Genomic DNA, 12,280 nt, shown 5'->3' with positions numbered 1-12,280 from the left:
ATTGGTTCTTAGGGTACGTAGTGCCCTTAGAACAAGTGTCCAGGCACATTATTGTTGGACACGACCTTGACTGCAGTGGCATATCAATTACCTAGAGTTGCTGGAAGTGCCACTCGCCCTACGCTCTCGCCCTTGCTTTAGGGCAAGGATGTGTTGGTCCGCACGGACAACACTGCAATAGTTGCATACATCAACCACAAAGGTGGTGTACACTCACGTCGAATGTCACAACTTGTGTGGCCGACACACTGTCATGACAGCTTGCACTTCTCGTTAGAATTGAGACTCAGCTGATCTGGACTCAATTCAGGGACGCACAGGTAGACCTGTTTGCCTCCCAGGAGTTTTCCCACTGCCTGCTCTTTTACTCCCTGACCGAGGCACCCCTCGGCACAGACACAATGCCACAGAGCTGGCCCCCAGGGCTTGCGTAATTACGCATTTGAGCCTGCTTACACAGGCACTTTGCAAAGTCAGGGAAGAAGAGGAACATGTCTTGATGGTTGCGCTTTACTGGCCCACCCGGACCTGGTTCTTGGACCTGATGTTCCTCGTGAGAGGCCATCCCTGGCGGATTCCCCTGAGGAAGGACCTTCTTTCTCAGGTAGGGGCACCACATGGCACCCGCGTTCAGATCTCTTGGACTTCCACGTGGCTTCTGGATGGGACACGGAGGACTTGAGTAGCCGGCGGTGGTAGACACTAACCCTCAAGACAGAGCTCTCTCTACTGGGTGAGCTAATGCTTTGAAGTGGAGTCTGTTTGCTGAGTGGTACTCTTCCTGCCAAGAAGACCCCCGGAGATGCCCGATCAGCTCTGTGCTTTCCTTCCTTCCGTTGGAGCGGAGGCTGTCCTCCCCCACCTTGAAGGTGTATGTTGCCACCATCGTGGCACATCAAGTTACAGTTGATGGTAGGTCACTGGGAAAGTACGACCTGGTCATCAGGTTCCTGACAGGTGCCAGGAGGTTAAATCCTCCCAGAACGCGCCTCATCCCCTCCTGGGATCTCTCTCTCTGGACTGCAGAGAGCTCCCTTTGAGCTACTGGAGTCAGTTGAGCTTAAGATCCTGTCTCTAAAAACAGTGCTCCTGACCATGCTCACTTCCATTAAGAGGGTAGGGGACCTGCAGGCATTTTCGGTCACCGAATCGTGCCATGAGTGGGACCAGGTGGTTAAGTTGCAAGCATTGCCCCTGGAGGAGGCAGACCCAGCCCTTGCGTCGGTGTCCCATACATGCCCTCTATTTATGTGGACTGCACGCAGAGCTTTAGAACAACTTGTCAACTTTGCATAAGCTCGCCCAGCATTAGCTCCTTGTCAGCAGAAGGGAAAGGCTGCCTCCAAGCAGAGGTTGGCCCACTGAGTAGTGGATGACATCGCCTTGGCGTACCAATCCCAAGGTGTGCTGTGCCCCTCAGAGTGAGGGCTCACTCCACTAAGACACACTCTTATACGCACACAAATGTGCGCGAGGCCGGTGGTGTGATTGATGATGAGCTATACGTGCGCTACGCACTGGTCTTGTATCTCTCACAGAGGAGCGGGCGCACAAAAGGAGGAGCGACGACAATGAAGGACGAGAGAGGAGAGGCCTGGACTTTATGTTGTATTTTGTTTCTGTTTTATTATATGTGGCAGCAGACGTCCGTGAGTGGCTGCTGCCTTTACTTTCGTTTTGTATTTGTTTATTTATTTATTAAAAGTCTTTAAATGTTCGTAGGTTCCCGCCATCTTCCCATAAAAACGAACTGCGTTACATTGGTACCGAAACCCGGGAGGAAGGAGGGACATGCTGTCGGATAGCCCTCGCTGCTGAGGGTGATCGCGGTGCTGAGGTGGGACGGAGAGCTCGCTGCCGTGCTCCTGGGTCGAGGAGAGGTGGCTGCCATCCGAGAGGGAGCGGAGGAGTCGCTCCCGTTCGCTCCCGAACCTGCTGCCGTCCACCATGATGGGGGCGGAGCAGGGAATGGGGGACTCGCTACCGGCTGCCCTCGACCGGAGGAGCCATCGCCGTCCACCAGGGGGCGGAGGAGCGTCGAGCCATCCCCCAACAGATGTCCAGTACCATCGCATTGCACCGCGAGTGAGTCTCAGCTGGTTGCTTGACACAACGGTCTTGTATCTCTCACGGAGGAGCGGAAGCATAAAAGGAGGAGCGACGATAGTGAAGGACGAGGGAGGACAGGCCAGGACTTAATGTTGTATTTTGTTTCTGTTTTACTATATTTGCCTTTACTTTTGTTTTGTATTTGTTTATTTTACGTTATTAAAGTCTGTAAATGTAAGCTGGTTCCCGCCTCCTTCTTCCCATAACAACGAACTGCATTACATTCTGATAAAGAATTCCTGTAAAATTTCTTACAGAATTTTGATGTTAAATGTAATAAAATGTATTTCTCTGTATTCAGGCTTGACTGCAGTACAATGAATGGAGAAACGGACACTTCAAATCAACATGTCAAACAAAAACAAAAAAAATCTTGACAAAAAGCAGTCTTTGAGAATTTCGAAACATATATCTGTAACGATGTTCAGGGCTTAGGGAAGGAGGTGGGAACTGGCAAACGATCAACGTAACATCTTTAATAATAATAATAAACATAAATAACTAAACGAAAGTAAAGCAGCAGCCCCTTACGGATGACTGCTGCTTAAACTAAAACAAAACAACAACATAAAGTCCAGACCTGGTCCTCTCTTGACTTGCACTGTCGGCATTCCTTCTTTTATCCTTCCGGAGCTCCTCTGTGGGACTCAAGACCTTTTGACCGTGAACAACACAAGTGTGACTCCCAAATGAACAATGGCAATATATCTGTTCAATAAAAATACCTTATTGAGCTGTTGAGTAATAAAAACGCCATCTCAGCATCGCTTTTACATTTCAAATCCCTCAGTTCTCACCATCTCCGAAAAGCTAAGCCAATCTTGATTAAAATTGATAGACTTGATTAAAAGTCCAAATTCAATATACACCTTATTGATGATCCATCCATCCATCCATCCGTTCATTCATTCTCCGTACTACTTTTCCTCTCTAGGGTTCGTGGGAGGCTGGAGCCTATCCCAGCATATGAGGATGAAAGCGGGGAAACATCCTGGACAGGGGGCCAATCCATCGCCTTATTGATGATGCATACTATATACAGGCAAACAGAATATGAAAGCAATGTGCTAAATTGCACATTATGTGTTTTTCCATAGAAAACCATTCAAATGAAAATGCTAAATATTGCTTAGTGCTTATATTGGGTTCATCTGTTTTCTTGTATGGATCATGAATAAGGTGTCTAACTGAATTTGGACTTTCTATATCACTGTCTTATACATTAAGCGTTTTATGTGTAAAGCGTTTTAGTTTGTTCACATGTGTTTGTTTTTCTTCTTTTGAGAGGTGTTAAATAACTGTGGAAAATTGACAGGCCTGTGCTTGCAGTTTTATGGATTTTTTTGCCGCGCCAGTCACATGATTGAAAACTATAAATTGGAAGCTGAAAACAATATAAAATTAATACAAAATATTTGATAAATTAAAAAAAGGGATGTGTAAAACTTTTTGAATGGCCAGCATTCTGATGCCATTCAAGCAAAACAACATGAAATATGGCCACAATGAAGGTTCCATAGATGTCAGTGCACACAGATTTAATGTGGGCTTGATTGTGAAATTTACAATAGAGCAGGATTTCCCAGATGTCTGCTGAGTCTTGATGTACCATTACAAAATGCCTAGAACATAGTTAAGATCAGACAAGTTAATCACAATGGAGAGGGACATCAAGGCATGAAAACTGCTTGTCTGTGAAAAGACAAAGTTTGAGGGCCACTGCACCAAGATAACATGATCTGAAAGACCTAAAAAGTTGCTCCAAGTGGATTCTCCCTGTAATTAGTGTTTTGTATTTTGCTTTGGATAAAGTCTATTTAGCATCTGCTACTAACTAACATGACCTCAAACTTCAACACTGATTTCCGGTTTAAAAGAAGTCAGAGGAGCCCCCGTCTTTTACAAAAGCACTCAAAACACATGCTGTTTGAGGAGAATACTAACTCTTTTATAAGCCCTGCAGGGCTTGCAAATGCTCTAGAGTTTATTTAAAACCAGTAAAAGATCTGGAAAGAGCTCTGCCCCAGAAACACACCTAGCCCCTCAAGGCTTATTATAGCACAGTATCAAAAGTCCAGATGATAAATCCCACCCTCTCCTCTCAACACTTTCCAGAGGCCCTCAGTCCACTTGTTTCTCTTCTACTGAAGCCAAATTTCGCACTGCAGTCTCTTATTTGAGTTTAGCGCCATCTAGTGTGAAAAGTGTGCAAGCTTATCTATCTGTCTATCTATCTATCTCTCTCTCTCTATATATATATACATCTATCTAGACCACCTTACAGTAATGATGATAGAAAAAAAATAATTGAATATTGATGGAATATTGAACACAATATCAGTATAAAGAATAGGTAAAGAATTTTGACAAAAGGTGTCCCTTTTCCAGGTTAAATGTAATCAACTTTCAGAATATTTAACATCTACTGTATTGTTATGCTTTCATTAAGTAAACTGTAAATCTTAGAGCAACCATTTGAGTTCATGCTTATTTCACTTTGCACATCCTTTAAAAGAAATCCATTAATCCACACTTCTCCAAAACATTTTTTTACAGTAGGCCTATCTACCGGGGTTGAGGAAAGTGTTGTAGTTGTTTTATTGCCATGTTGAAAAATTGCTACCCTAGTTTCTAGTATTTTACCCCAGTTTTATTTCCTTTATCAGAACAGTGTGTGTGGGTGGGTGGGTGGGTGGGCTAATATTAAACGGATTAATAGATTTACCAGTCCAAATGAAAACAAAACAAAAAATGATAATACAATATTCAATAATTATAAATTATAATAAAACTATTATAAAATAAGAATGAAAAAAAATTGTGTCGGTTAACATGTCACAATGCATGGTTCCAATGCTAACACCAAGTGGTATTCACAATCACAGCGTAAAATGACCGGAAGACAAAAGAAGGCACATTCCCTCAGTGATTTGACGATGCTCTGCGCTCATAACCGTGCCTGTCCGCCCGAGGAAGGCGAGAGGGGTGATTCCTCGAGGGGTGGGCAACGATGCGCGCTATTGAATGGTGAGCGCATAGTGAATGAAGTTTCAATGGAGGAGGCAAGGATGCGCGCGACAGCGCACGCGCCACACCCCCGCGTTTAATTAAAACATCTCAGGGTTCGGCTGAGTGCGAGCGAAGATGGCGACAGAGTGAAGGAGACCACGGAAAGATGACAAGCCCCCTACAGACAGACAAACGCGCACAAGCTCTTCACCCCGCCGCCTCAGACATGCCCGTGAATAAGTAAGACACGGCTGCGTACGATGTGTTGTCAAGGAGATGCGGGGTAGGTGATGGAGTCTAGCGGCATGTGCTTTATCATGCACTGTCTCGGTAATTCAGACGCAGGTGTTTGCAGTGCAGATTCATTTTGAGCAGCAGGTGAAAGGGATGCTTCGAGCCATCATGTAAACGCCGCGGTGGGGAATATTGCGGAGGAGACCCGCCCGTGTGAGCTCGCGCTTTGTCTCCCCCTCTAAAATATGATCACGGGCGCCTGGCGGTGTGGAAGGAAACTTGACGCTGAGTTAGAAATCTGCCGCGTGACCGAACCCATCGACAAACCGTGCTGTGAGCCGGAGAAGGTGCAGAGATGGCGCATGAGCCTCGCATCGCTGCTCTTTTTCACGGCGCTCCTGTCCGATCACCTCTGGCTCTGCGCGGGAGGCAAGCTCCGCTCGAGAGACCGGACTCACCGGAGGACGTGGAGTAACGCGAGTCACGACGCCCAGACGGGCCTTCGCGATGAGGACTGCGGGGTCCTCTTGAGCAATCTGACAAAAACCGGGCCAGAGTGCGTGGAGGCTGATGCGCGCCGCCGCACGCCTCTGGAGTCCGCGTGCTCTACGCTTTACCGACAGAAGAGCGGCTCGGTGAGCTCCTCCTATTCTGTACCGGTGCCCACGGTGTCGCCACACGCGTTTTTGGAGTACTTCCGGAATTTCAGCTTGTCGTTTTGCGACGCGCTCACAATAGCGGACCTGCTGGAGAGCATGACTAGTCCGGACGGGCTCAACTGCAGCCTGGCGCGTGTCATTCATGACCTGTTCAGCGGCGGACCGGAGGACGGGGACGTGTGCAGCGCTTGTGTTCACGCGTACATCCGACTCGACCAACACGCTCAGGAAAAATATGAGGAGTTTGACGTAATAACGCGCAAATACATGGCGGATGACTACTCAGTGCGCTCGCAAACACACCTGTGTCAGGTGAGAGGCGCTTTTAGTTTCTACCATCAACACTTTGGATGAGGTTGTGTAGATGGATGTACTGTAAATGCTCTTCAGAAACCACATAGTAATACCAACCACCCACAAGCTTGAGTGAAACATTTAGCATAAATAATGTGAGCATGGTAATATTTGTGTTTCAGGCAGTGTATAAAGCCTGGCTTTGTGCGGAATATTTTCCGGTTCCCCAACGGCAGTGTGCAAGGTGGCTTCCGTGCAGGCGCTACTGTGGCGAGGTCACTGCTAGCTGCCCCTTCATCCTACCTGACAACGACCGTCTGCTGTATGCCGGCCTGCCCAGCTTTCTCTGTGCAGGTAAACGTCAGTCAACGCAGGTAACACTGTACATGCACTATAAGGCTCAAAACTGTATGGACAACCCCTTCTATTGCAGTAAATGTACAGAATTTTGTGCTTCCAACTTGCAACAGTCTGGTCCTGGTTGCATGAAAGCCCTTAAGTGATACATTTATAAGGTTAAGGGTACCCTTAGACATGGGTTGCAAGAAAAAACTTAAGCATCCACTTAAGGAACATTAAGTCTGTCTTTAAGTATTTTCCCTTAATTTAAAGGGTTAGTTAACCCAAAAATGATCCCATGATTTACTCACCCTCAAGCCATCCTAGATGTATATGACTTTCTTCTTTCAGCCGAACACAATTGGAGTTACATTTAAAAAATATCCTGGCTCTCCCAAGCTTCATAATGTGAGTGAATGGTAATGTGAATGGATTTTGAAACCCCAAAAAGTGCATCCATCCATCATAAAAGTAATCCATACGGCTCCAGGGGGTTAATAAAGGCCTTCTGAAGCGAAGCGATCCGTTTTGTAAGAAAAATATCCATATTTATAACTGTATAAACTGTAATTACTGGCTTTGGTAACAGCCGCAAACAAGTCTAGTTCTGGCGGAAGAGTGCAACAGCGTGTATTGTCAAAAATCCAATCAAATGAACAACAATGTTTTCATATTTTTCATCACTTCCACTGTGCGCTTGAATTAATAATCTCATGCCAGGCTTTCATCTTGTGGACAAGAGTGACTGATTATAACGGCAGGCTTGGGTCTTTTCTCTCGTCTTCTAAATGAATAGCTTTTTTTGTCCTTGGTCCAGTTTGGTTTAGATTTATTATTTCAAGTACTGTAAAGCCGGTTAGCACACAGGACTAAACACCGAGCCGCGTCTAGTAATCAGACACAATATAACATAATATGCTTTTTTTGTTCTTTTGTTTTCCAGTTAGAAAAATGTATATGAATGCTTCTTGTTTGCTGATTGGCTGCAGTTTGTAATAATCTACATAATCAAAGTTTCAATGACAAAATTCTAAAGCTTTAACACTCATAAATATTTCTATTCACATGCTTTTTGTGCTCCTTGGGAAACTAATGATAATTATGTTTTAACTATCCAGTCAAATCAAATTCGTTATGTGGCGTTCATTGACATCCTTTTAAATGATATATTGGGGAAAAATAGTACTAGTAGTAATAATAATATTAATGATAACAATATACACCAAAATATATGTTATAAATATATAATGTATATTGTCTTATTTGTGTAATGATTCCCTGTATCTCTGTTTCATAGACTTTTATTTTGATATTCTTTTGTCTTGTTGTGCCTATGTTCAGTTCCTGTTTCTCTTGTTTACATTGCTGTCTTGTTAGTTTCCATAGCAACCCTTGTTTACTATGACAACATATCACCTACACCTGTCCTTCATTTAGCCACTTTTCATCTTGTGTATATAAGGAGCTGTTTACCGACACCATTTTCAACTAAAAACGGAAAACTTTTTATGCGTTTTAGCCGTTCATTTACACGGCAACAGCGTTTTGATGGCCTGAAACAAGAAGCTTTTAAAATAAGATTTCAAAGTGCACGTTTTTGAAAATGATACTCTTATCATCAATTTAAACAACAAAAACAGGAATTTGTAAAAAACGGTTACGTCATGTACATGCGTTAGGGATGGGCAAATGAAGCCTCTTGAAGCACTGAGGCTTTCACTGAATGTTCGGAAAAGATTCTAAGCATCAAGAGTGTCGAAAACAGCGCCATATTGTGGCAGGTCAAATTTATAGCAGCCATGTTTATGAGCAGCTGAGTGTGCAGCGCCGTTGTTTTATCCATTAAGCACAAATAAAAGCCCGACAACGCTAAATGTTCAGTTTTCTGATAATATAATTCACATATTAAAGTGTGGCAATAAATTAAATGTAACAATTATATTAATACTAATTATAAAAATTCCAACAGAGTTGCTTGATGCAAGTAAATGTTGGTCTAATTATTTTATGGTTTCTATGCTGTTTATGTGTCAGAATATATGATCATGTAACATAGGCTATAGGCTTATGTATATTAAAAAAATGTTAGTAAATGGAATTAAATTTCCAAAAACCTGTAGAGTAGCGGTCTGGGTTCAAACATTCCGACACGCAGAGTGAAGGATTCACGTGACTGGAAAAAAAGTGAGGCTTCGTTTTTCATTGATCACTTGTTTCTCTGAAAACAATACGCGCTCTGGCACAGAGCTTCATGAGAAATTGCGCTGCATACTCGATACACGCTTTGAAGCTTCAGTGTCAAATGTGACATCACTAACGTGCGTATTACATGTTGCATATAGGCTCGTGACATCACAAACTACTGGCATGGCAGCATAACAGCGTTTTTAATCAATTTCGCGGATCAGTGTGAACGGGGATCGTTTTGAGAACATTGTCATCTGTACACAAAAAAGCAAAGGAAAAACTTCCCTAAAACCTTTATTCAATGTGATTTCTTCATTCGTCTGCGTCAAGCCAGCACGTGACAATTGGCTGAAAATTGTTGTGCCACTTATAGAAATGTGGAATGTGTGGAGGTGTTTTTTATCGGGATTTTTTGATGAACAGAAAGATTGAAATAGAAAATGGAAAATAGAAATGTGAATTCTTTTAAATTATTTTAAATGTTTGGCATTTTAAATGTCTTAATTGTCTTTTTCAAATTTGTATTGCACGTTTTGCACATTTACAAAGCGGGACAGAGAGCATACTTTTATCACAAGTCACACCACACTTACTAACATCCAAAAAAGCAAGATTTTAAATGAAATGGGCTTAAATATCTAAATCAGGACATCATTAAACTGGGGATTCAATATATTCTTCAAAAACAAGATATTTTTTTTAAACTAAGGAATAAATGTGTTTATTTTTCACTGAAAGCCAATTAAAAGAAAAGTTGAGAACCAGTGTTTTATATGGACCTCACTGTATGCACAGGCTCCTTGCTATGCTCGAATAGTTGAATTCTTATGGAAAATACAAACTCTGTTGCCAAATGAAATTGAATAATAAATGTAAAACAAAGAACAATTCTTTTATTTTTATAAAATACCACTGATAAAACTCATAATGTGTGTCTTTTGACTAAACATTGTCTTATGATCAAATTTGTTAACTATTGTAAAACTATTATTGTTAACTAAACTATTGAAAATCATATATATATATATATATAAATATAAAATATACAGTAGTATTATTTATATATAGTAAATAAATAATACTAAAATAACATTGGGTTGATGGAGCTGGACATGACGAAATGAATGACGCGCTGCTCAGTGAGTGAGTCGGGAAAACTGCTCCAGCTGATTCGCAAGTGTTTGTGATTTATGAAGAAGAACCAGCTTATTGGAGATATTGGTTCAGAAATGTTTGTTTTTGATTCACAAAAATGAGTCAACTCCTAAGCGCCATTTGCTCTGTGTACAGTGTTCTGTCCGATTCTAAGCCAGCGTTTCTCTCTTTCTCATCAGGGCTTGAAGAGGAGTATTTGAGCAGTCAGGGACCAGACTGCTGTGATGTCAGATGGAGTGGGTGTGACTCCGCTGTAGGCGCCGCATGTGCTCTGACACGCCTCCCGGGCTCATTTTCTTTGCATAGGAGGCTTTCATCAGGAGCGGTGTCATGTACAAATCGTCTTCATGGCAGTAAATTGAAACTGTGTGTGCTTGTTCTCTTCTTACTGCACACTGTCATCTCCATAACAACATTGCAGCATTGCAGCACTGGCTCCTTGGAGGCAATAGTACCTCTAGAAGAAGTTCCCTTGAGGGAGGAGTAAGAGACTGGAACATCTCCCCCTATTGAAAGACGCACATACTGTGAGAGTGTTTTTGTCCGCTGTGCATGAGACGAACCTTACCAAATGCCTGGAAAACACAGGAAGTCTCAGCACTGCTGAAGCGTCTGTGCCTGTCTTTTTGAGGGTTGGAACATCTGGCTTGATCTAAGCGTGTGTTTGTTTGAGCAAGTGAATGTTTTTAACTGTTTTTCAGTGTTCCCTTTGTTTTATCAGGACTAACTGCACATGCTACAAAACAGTTCATGAATGTTGTCTAAAACAAAAGAAGATTGTCAATCTTATTTTGTTTTAGACAACATTCATGGAAACAAAAATGAATGGATGAAGAATGGATGGATGACGTTGTTACATTTCTCCCCTAATAAAACCAACTCTACTGGAGACATTTTTCATATTTACGATTCTCTTATATATTACAGGAGCATGGTTGCATCTGAATTTACGGTGGTTTCTGCTGGCATTTTCTATGACATGTTCTTTTGTAGGTCTTTTAACGGTATTATTTTATCCTACATGCTCTGTTCATTGCTATTCTCTCTCTCTTTCTCTTTAAAGGCTTCCACACACTGCTGTAGCCAACACCTATTAACGCCTCTCACATTTACTCATGGGTTTTATGTTGGTCTTGATGTTTCGGGCTGTTAAGGGGCTTTGGTAGTTACCATTTAGCAGATGCTTTTCTTCCAAAACAACTCAAAGTGCGCTAATTGAAAAAAATACTGTGGGAAAAACTTCAGAAACTTTACAAATTTACTCCATGTGGTCTGTCACAGTTCTACAAACTCCTCAGTAACAACATGAAAACAAGTTTAAAATTATTACATCAATCAAACGGGGTGGTTTTGGGAACTTACAACTTTGAAATAATGGTTAGTGAAATGTTTTTTATTTATTGGTAAAGGAATATATTTCATTCTGCTCTCGCTGTCAGACTGAGAAGCAGTTGTGGGAGAAAAATCAGCTGTCCCAGAAGGACTGACTGCATTAGTGGTGAGGATTAAGACTGTCGGCAGGTTACATCGTTACGTCAATAGGTGGCGTCAAGTGACTGTCTTTTTGAGTGAGTCGGTGGTTTGTTCGTTCAAACGATTCATTAAAAAACTGATTAATTCAGGAATGAAACAGGTGATTGGCCGTGTCCAAAATCGCATAATCTCTTTAGTAGACACTTATTTTGGATAGGTCATTTCTTTACGACCACAAAAAAAGTAATCTGGACATACTACATTCGCCATGTTGTCATTATCATGTGACCTACCAGTGCCAGTTACGTCGCTTCATTGCCATTCATAACTCCTCTCCTGTGGCCTCATGGGATAGTAAAGTGTCCATCATGTGCACACTTCAGAATCTCGCCTGAAGTAGTAGGTCATCCGGGTACTTTTTGCTTACTCTTTTATGAGTACTGTGAATTCGGACATCTTTTGACACATGCTGTTTTTCGCTACTATATAGTAGGGAAGTATGCGTTTTGTATGTGAAGTATGGCGTGATTCACCAAATTATTAATTTGAAAAAACAATTCAATTAATTTGAAAAAACGAACATGCAGTGCAAGATTGGATGTCTCTTTATCATAGCAAAATAATGCTTTGTGAAAAATAAAGTGAAGATGACAAACGAAGAACAAAAAATGAACATACAGTACACAAGAGTAGGCTATACAAGCAAGAGTTCATTGTTAGTCGCCAGCAGCACACCAGCTCCAGGCAAACACTGACACTCAAAACTGTCCTGTTACTATAGCTTACATTACAACAGCATATCTTGGTTCTGTGAAACATAG

General features: G+C 42.1%; 2 protein-coding genes across 2 annotated transcripts in view; one reads left to right on the top strand and one right to left on the bottom strand.

The window, feature by feature from the left end:
- Positions 1-12,280, bottom strand: part of taf1 (TAF1 RNA polymerase II, TATA box binding protein (TBP)-associated factor) — a 119,503-nt gene that overhangs the window by 14,974 nt on the left and 92,249 nt on the right. The window lies entirely within an intron of this gene.
- nalf2 (NALCN channel auxiliary factor 2) lies at positions 3,813-10,888 on the top strand. The gene is made up of 3 exons (XM_082170761.1): positions 3,813-6,323; positions 6,488-6,659; positions 10,166-10,888. The coding sequence occupies exons 1-3, from the start codon at positions 5,598-5,600 to the stop codon at positions 10,471-10,473; spliced, it is 1,206 nt and encodes a 401-aa protein (XP_082026887.1). The 5' UTR covers positions 3,813-5,597; the 3' UTR covers positions 10,474-10,888.

The sequence above is a fragment of the Leuciscus leuciscus genome (assembly GCF_965113295.1).
Source record: "Leuciscus leuciscus genome assembly, chromosome: 5".
Classification (NCBI taxonomy): Eukaryota; Metazoa; Chordata; class Actinopteri; order Cypriniformes; family Leuciscidae; genus Leuciscus; species Leuciscus leuciscus.
This window is presented reverse-complemented; position numbering and strand designations above follow the sequence as displayed.

Coding starts and splice junctions, on each gene's coding strand:
- nalf2 (XM_082170761.1), top strand. CDS start 5,598: ATGATCACGGGCGCCTGGCGGTGTGGAAGGAAACTTGACGCTGAGTTA. Junction 6,324..6,487: donor CGCAAACACACCTGTGTCAG/GTGAGAGGCGCT, acceptor TTTGTGTTTCAG/GCAGTGTATAAAGCCTGGCT. Junction 6,660..10,165: donor GCCCAGCTTTCTCTGTGCAG/GTAAACGTCAGT, acceptor CTTTCTCATCAG/GGCTTGAAGAGGAGTATTTG.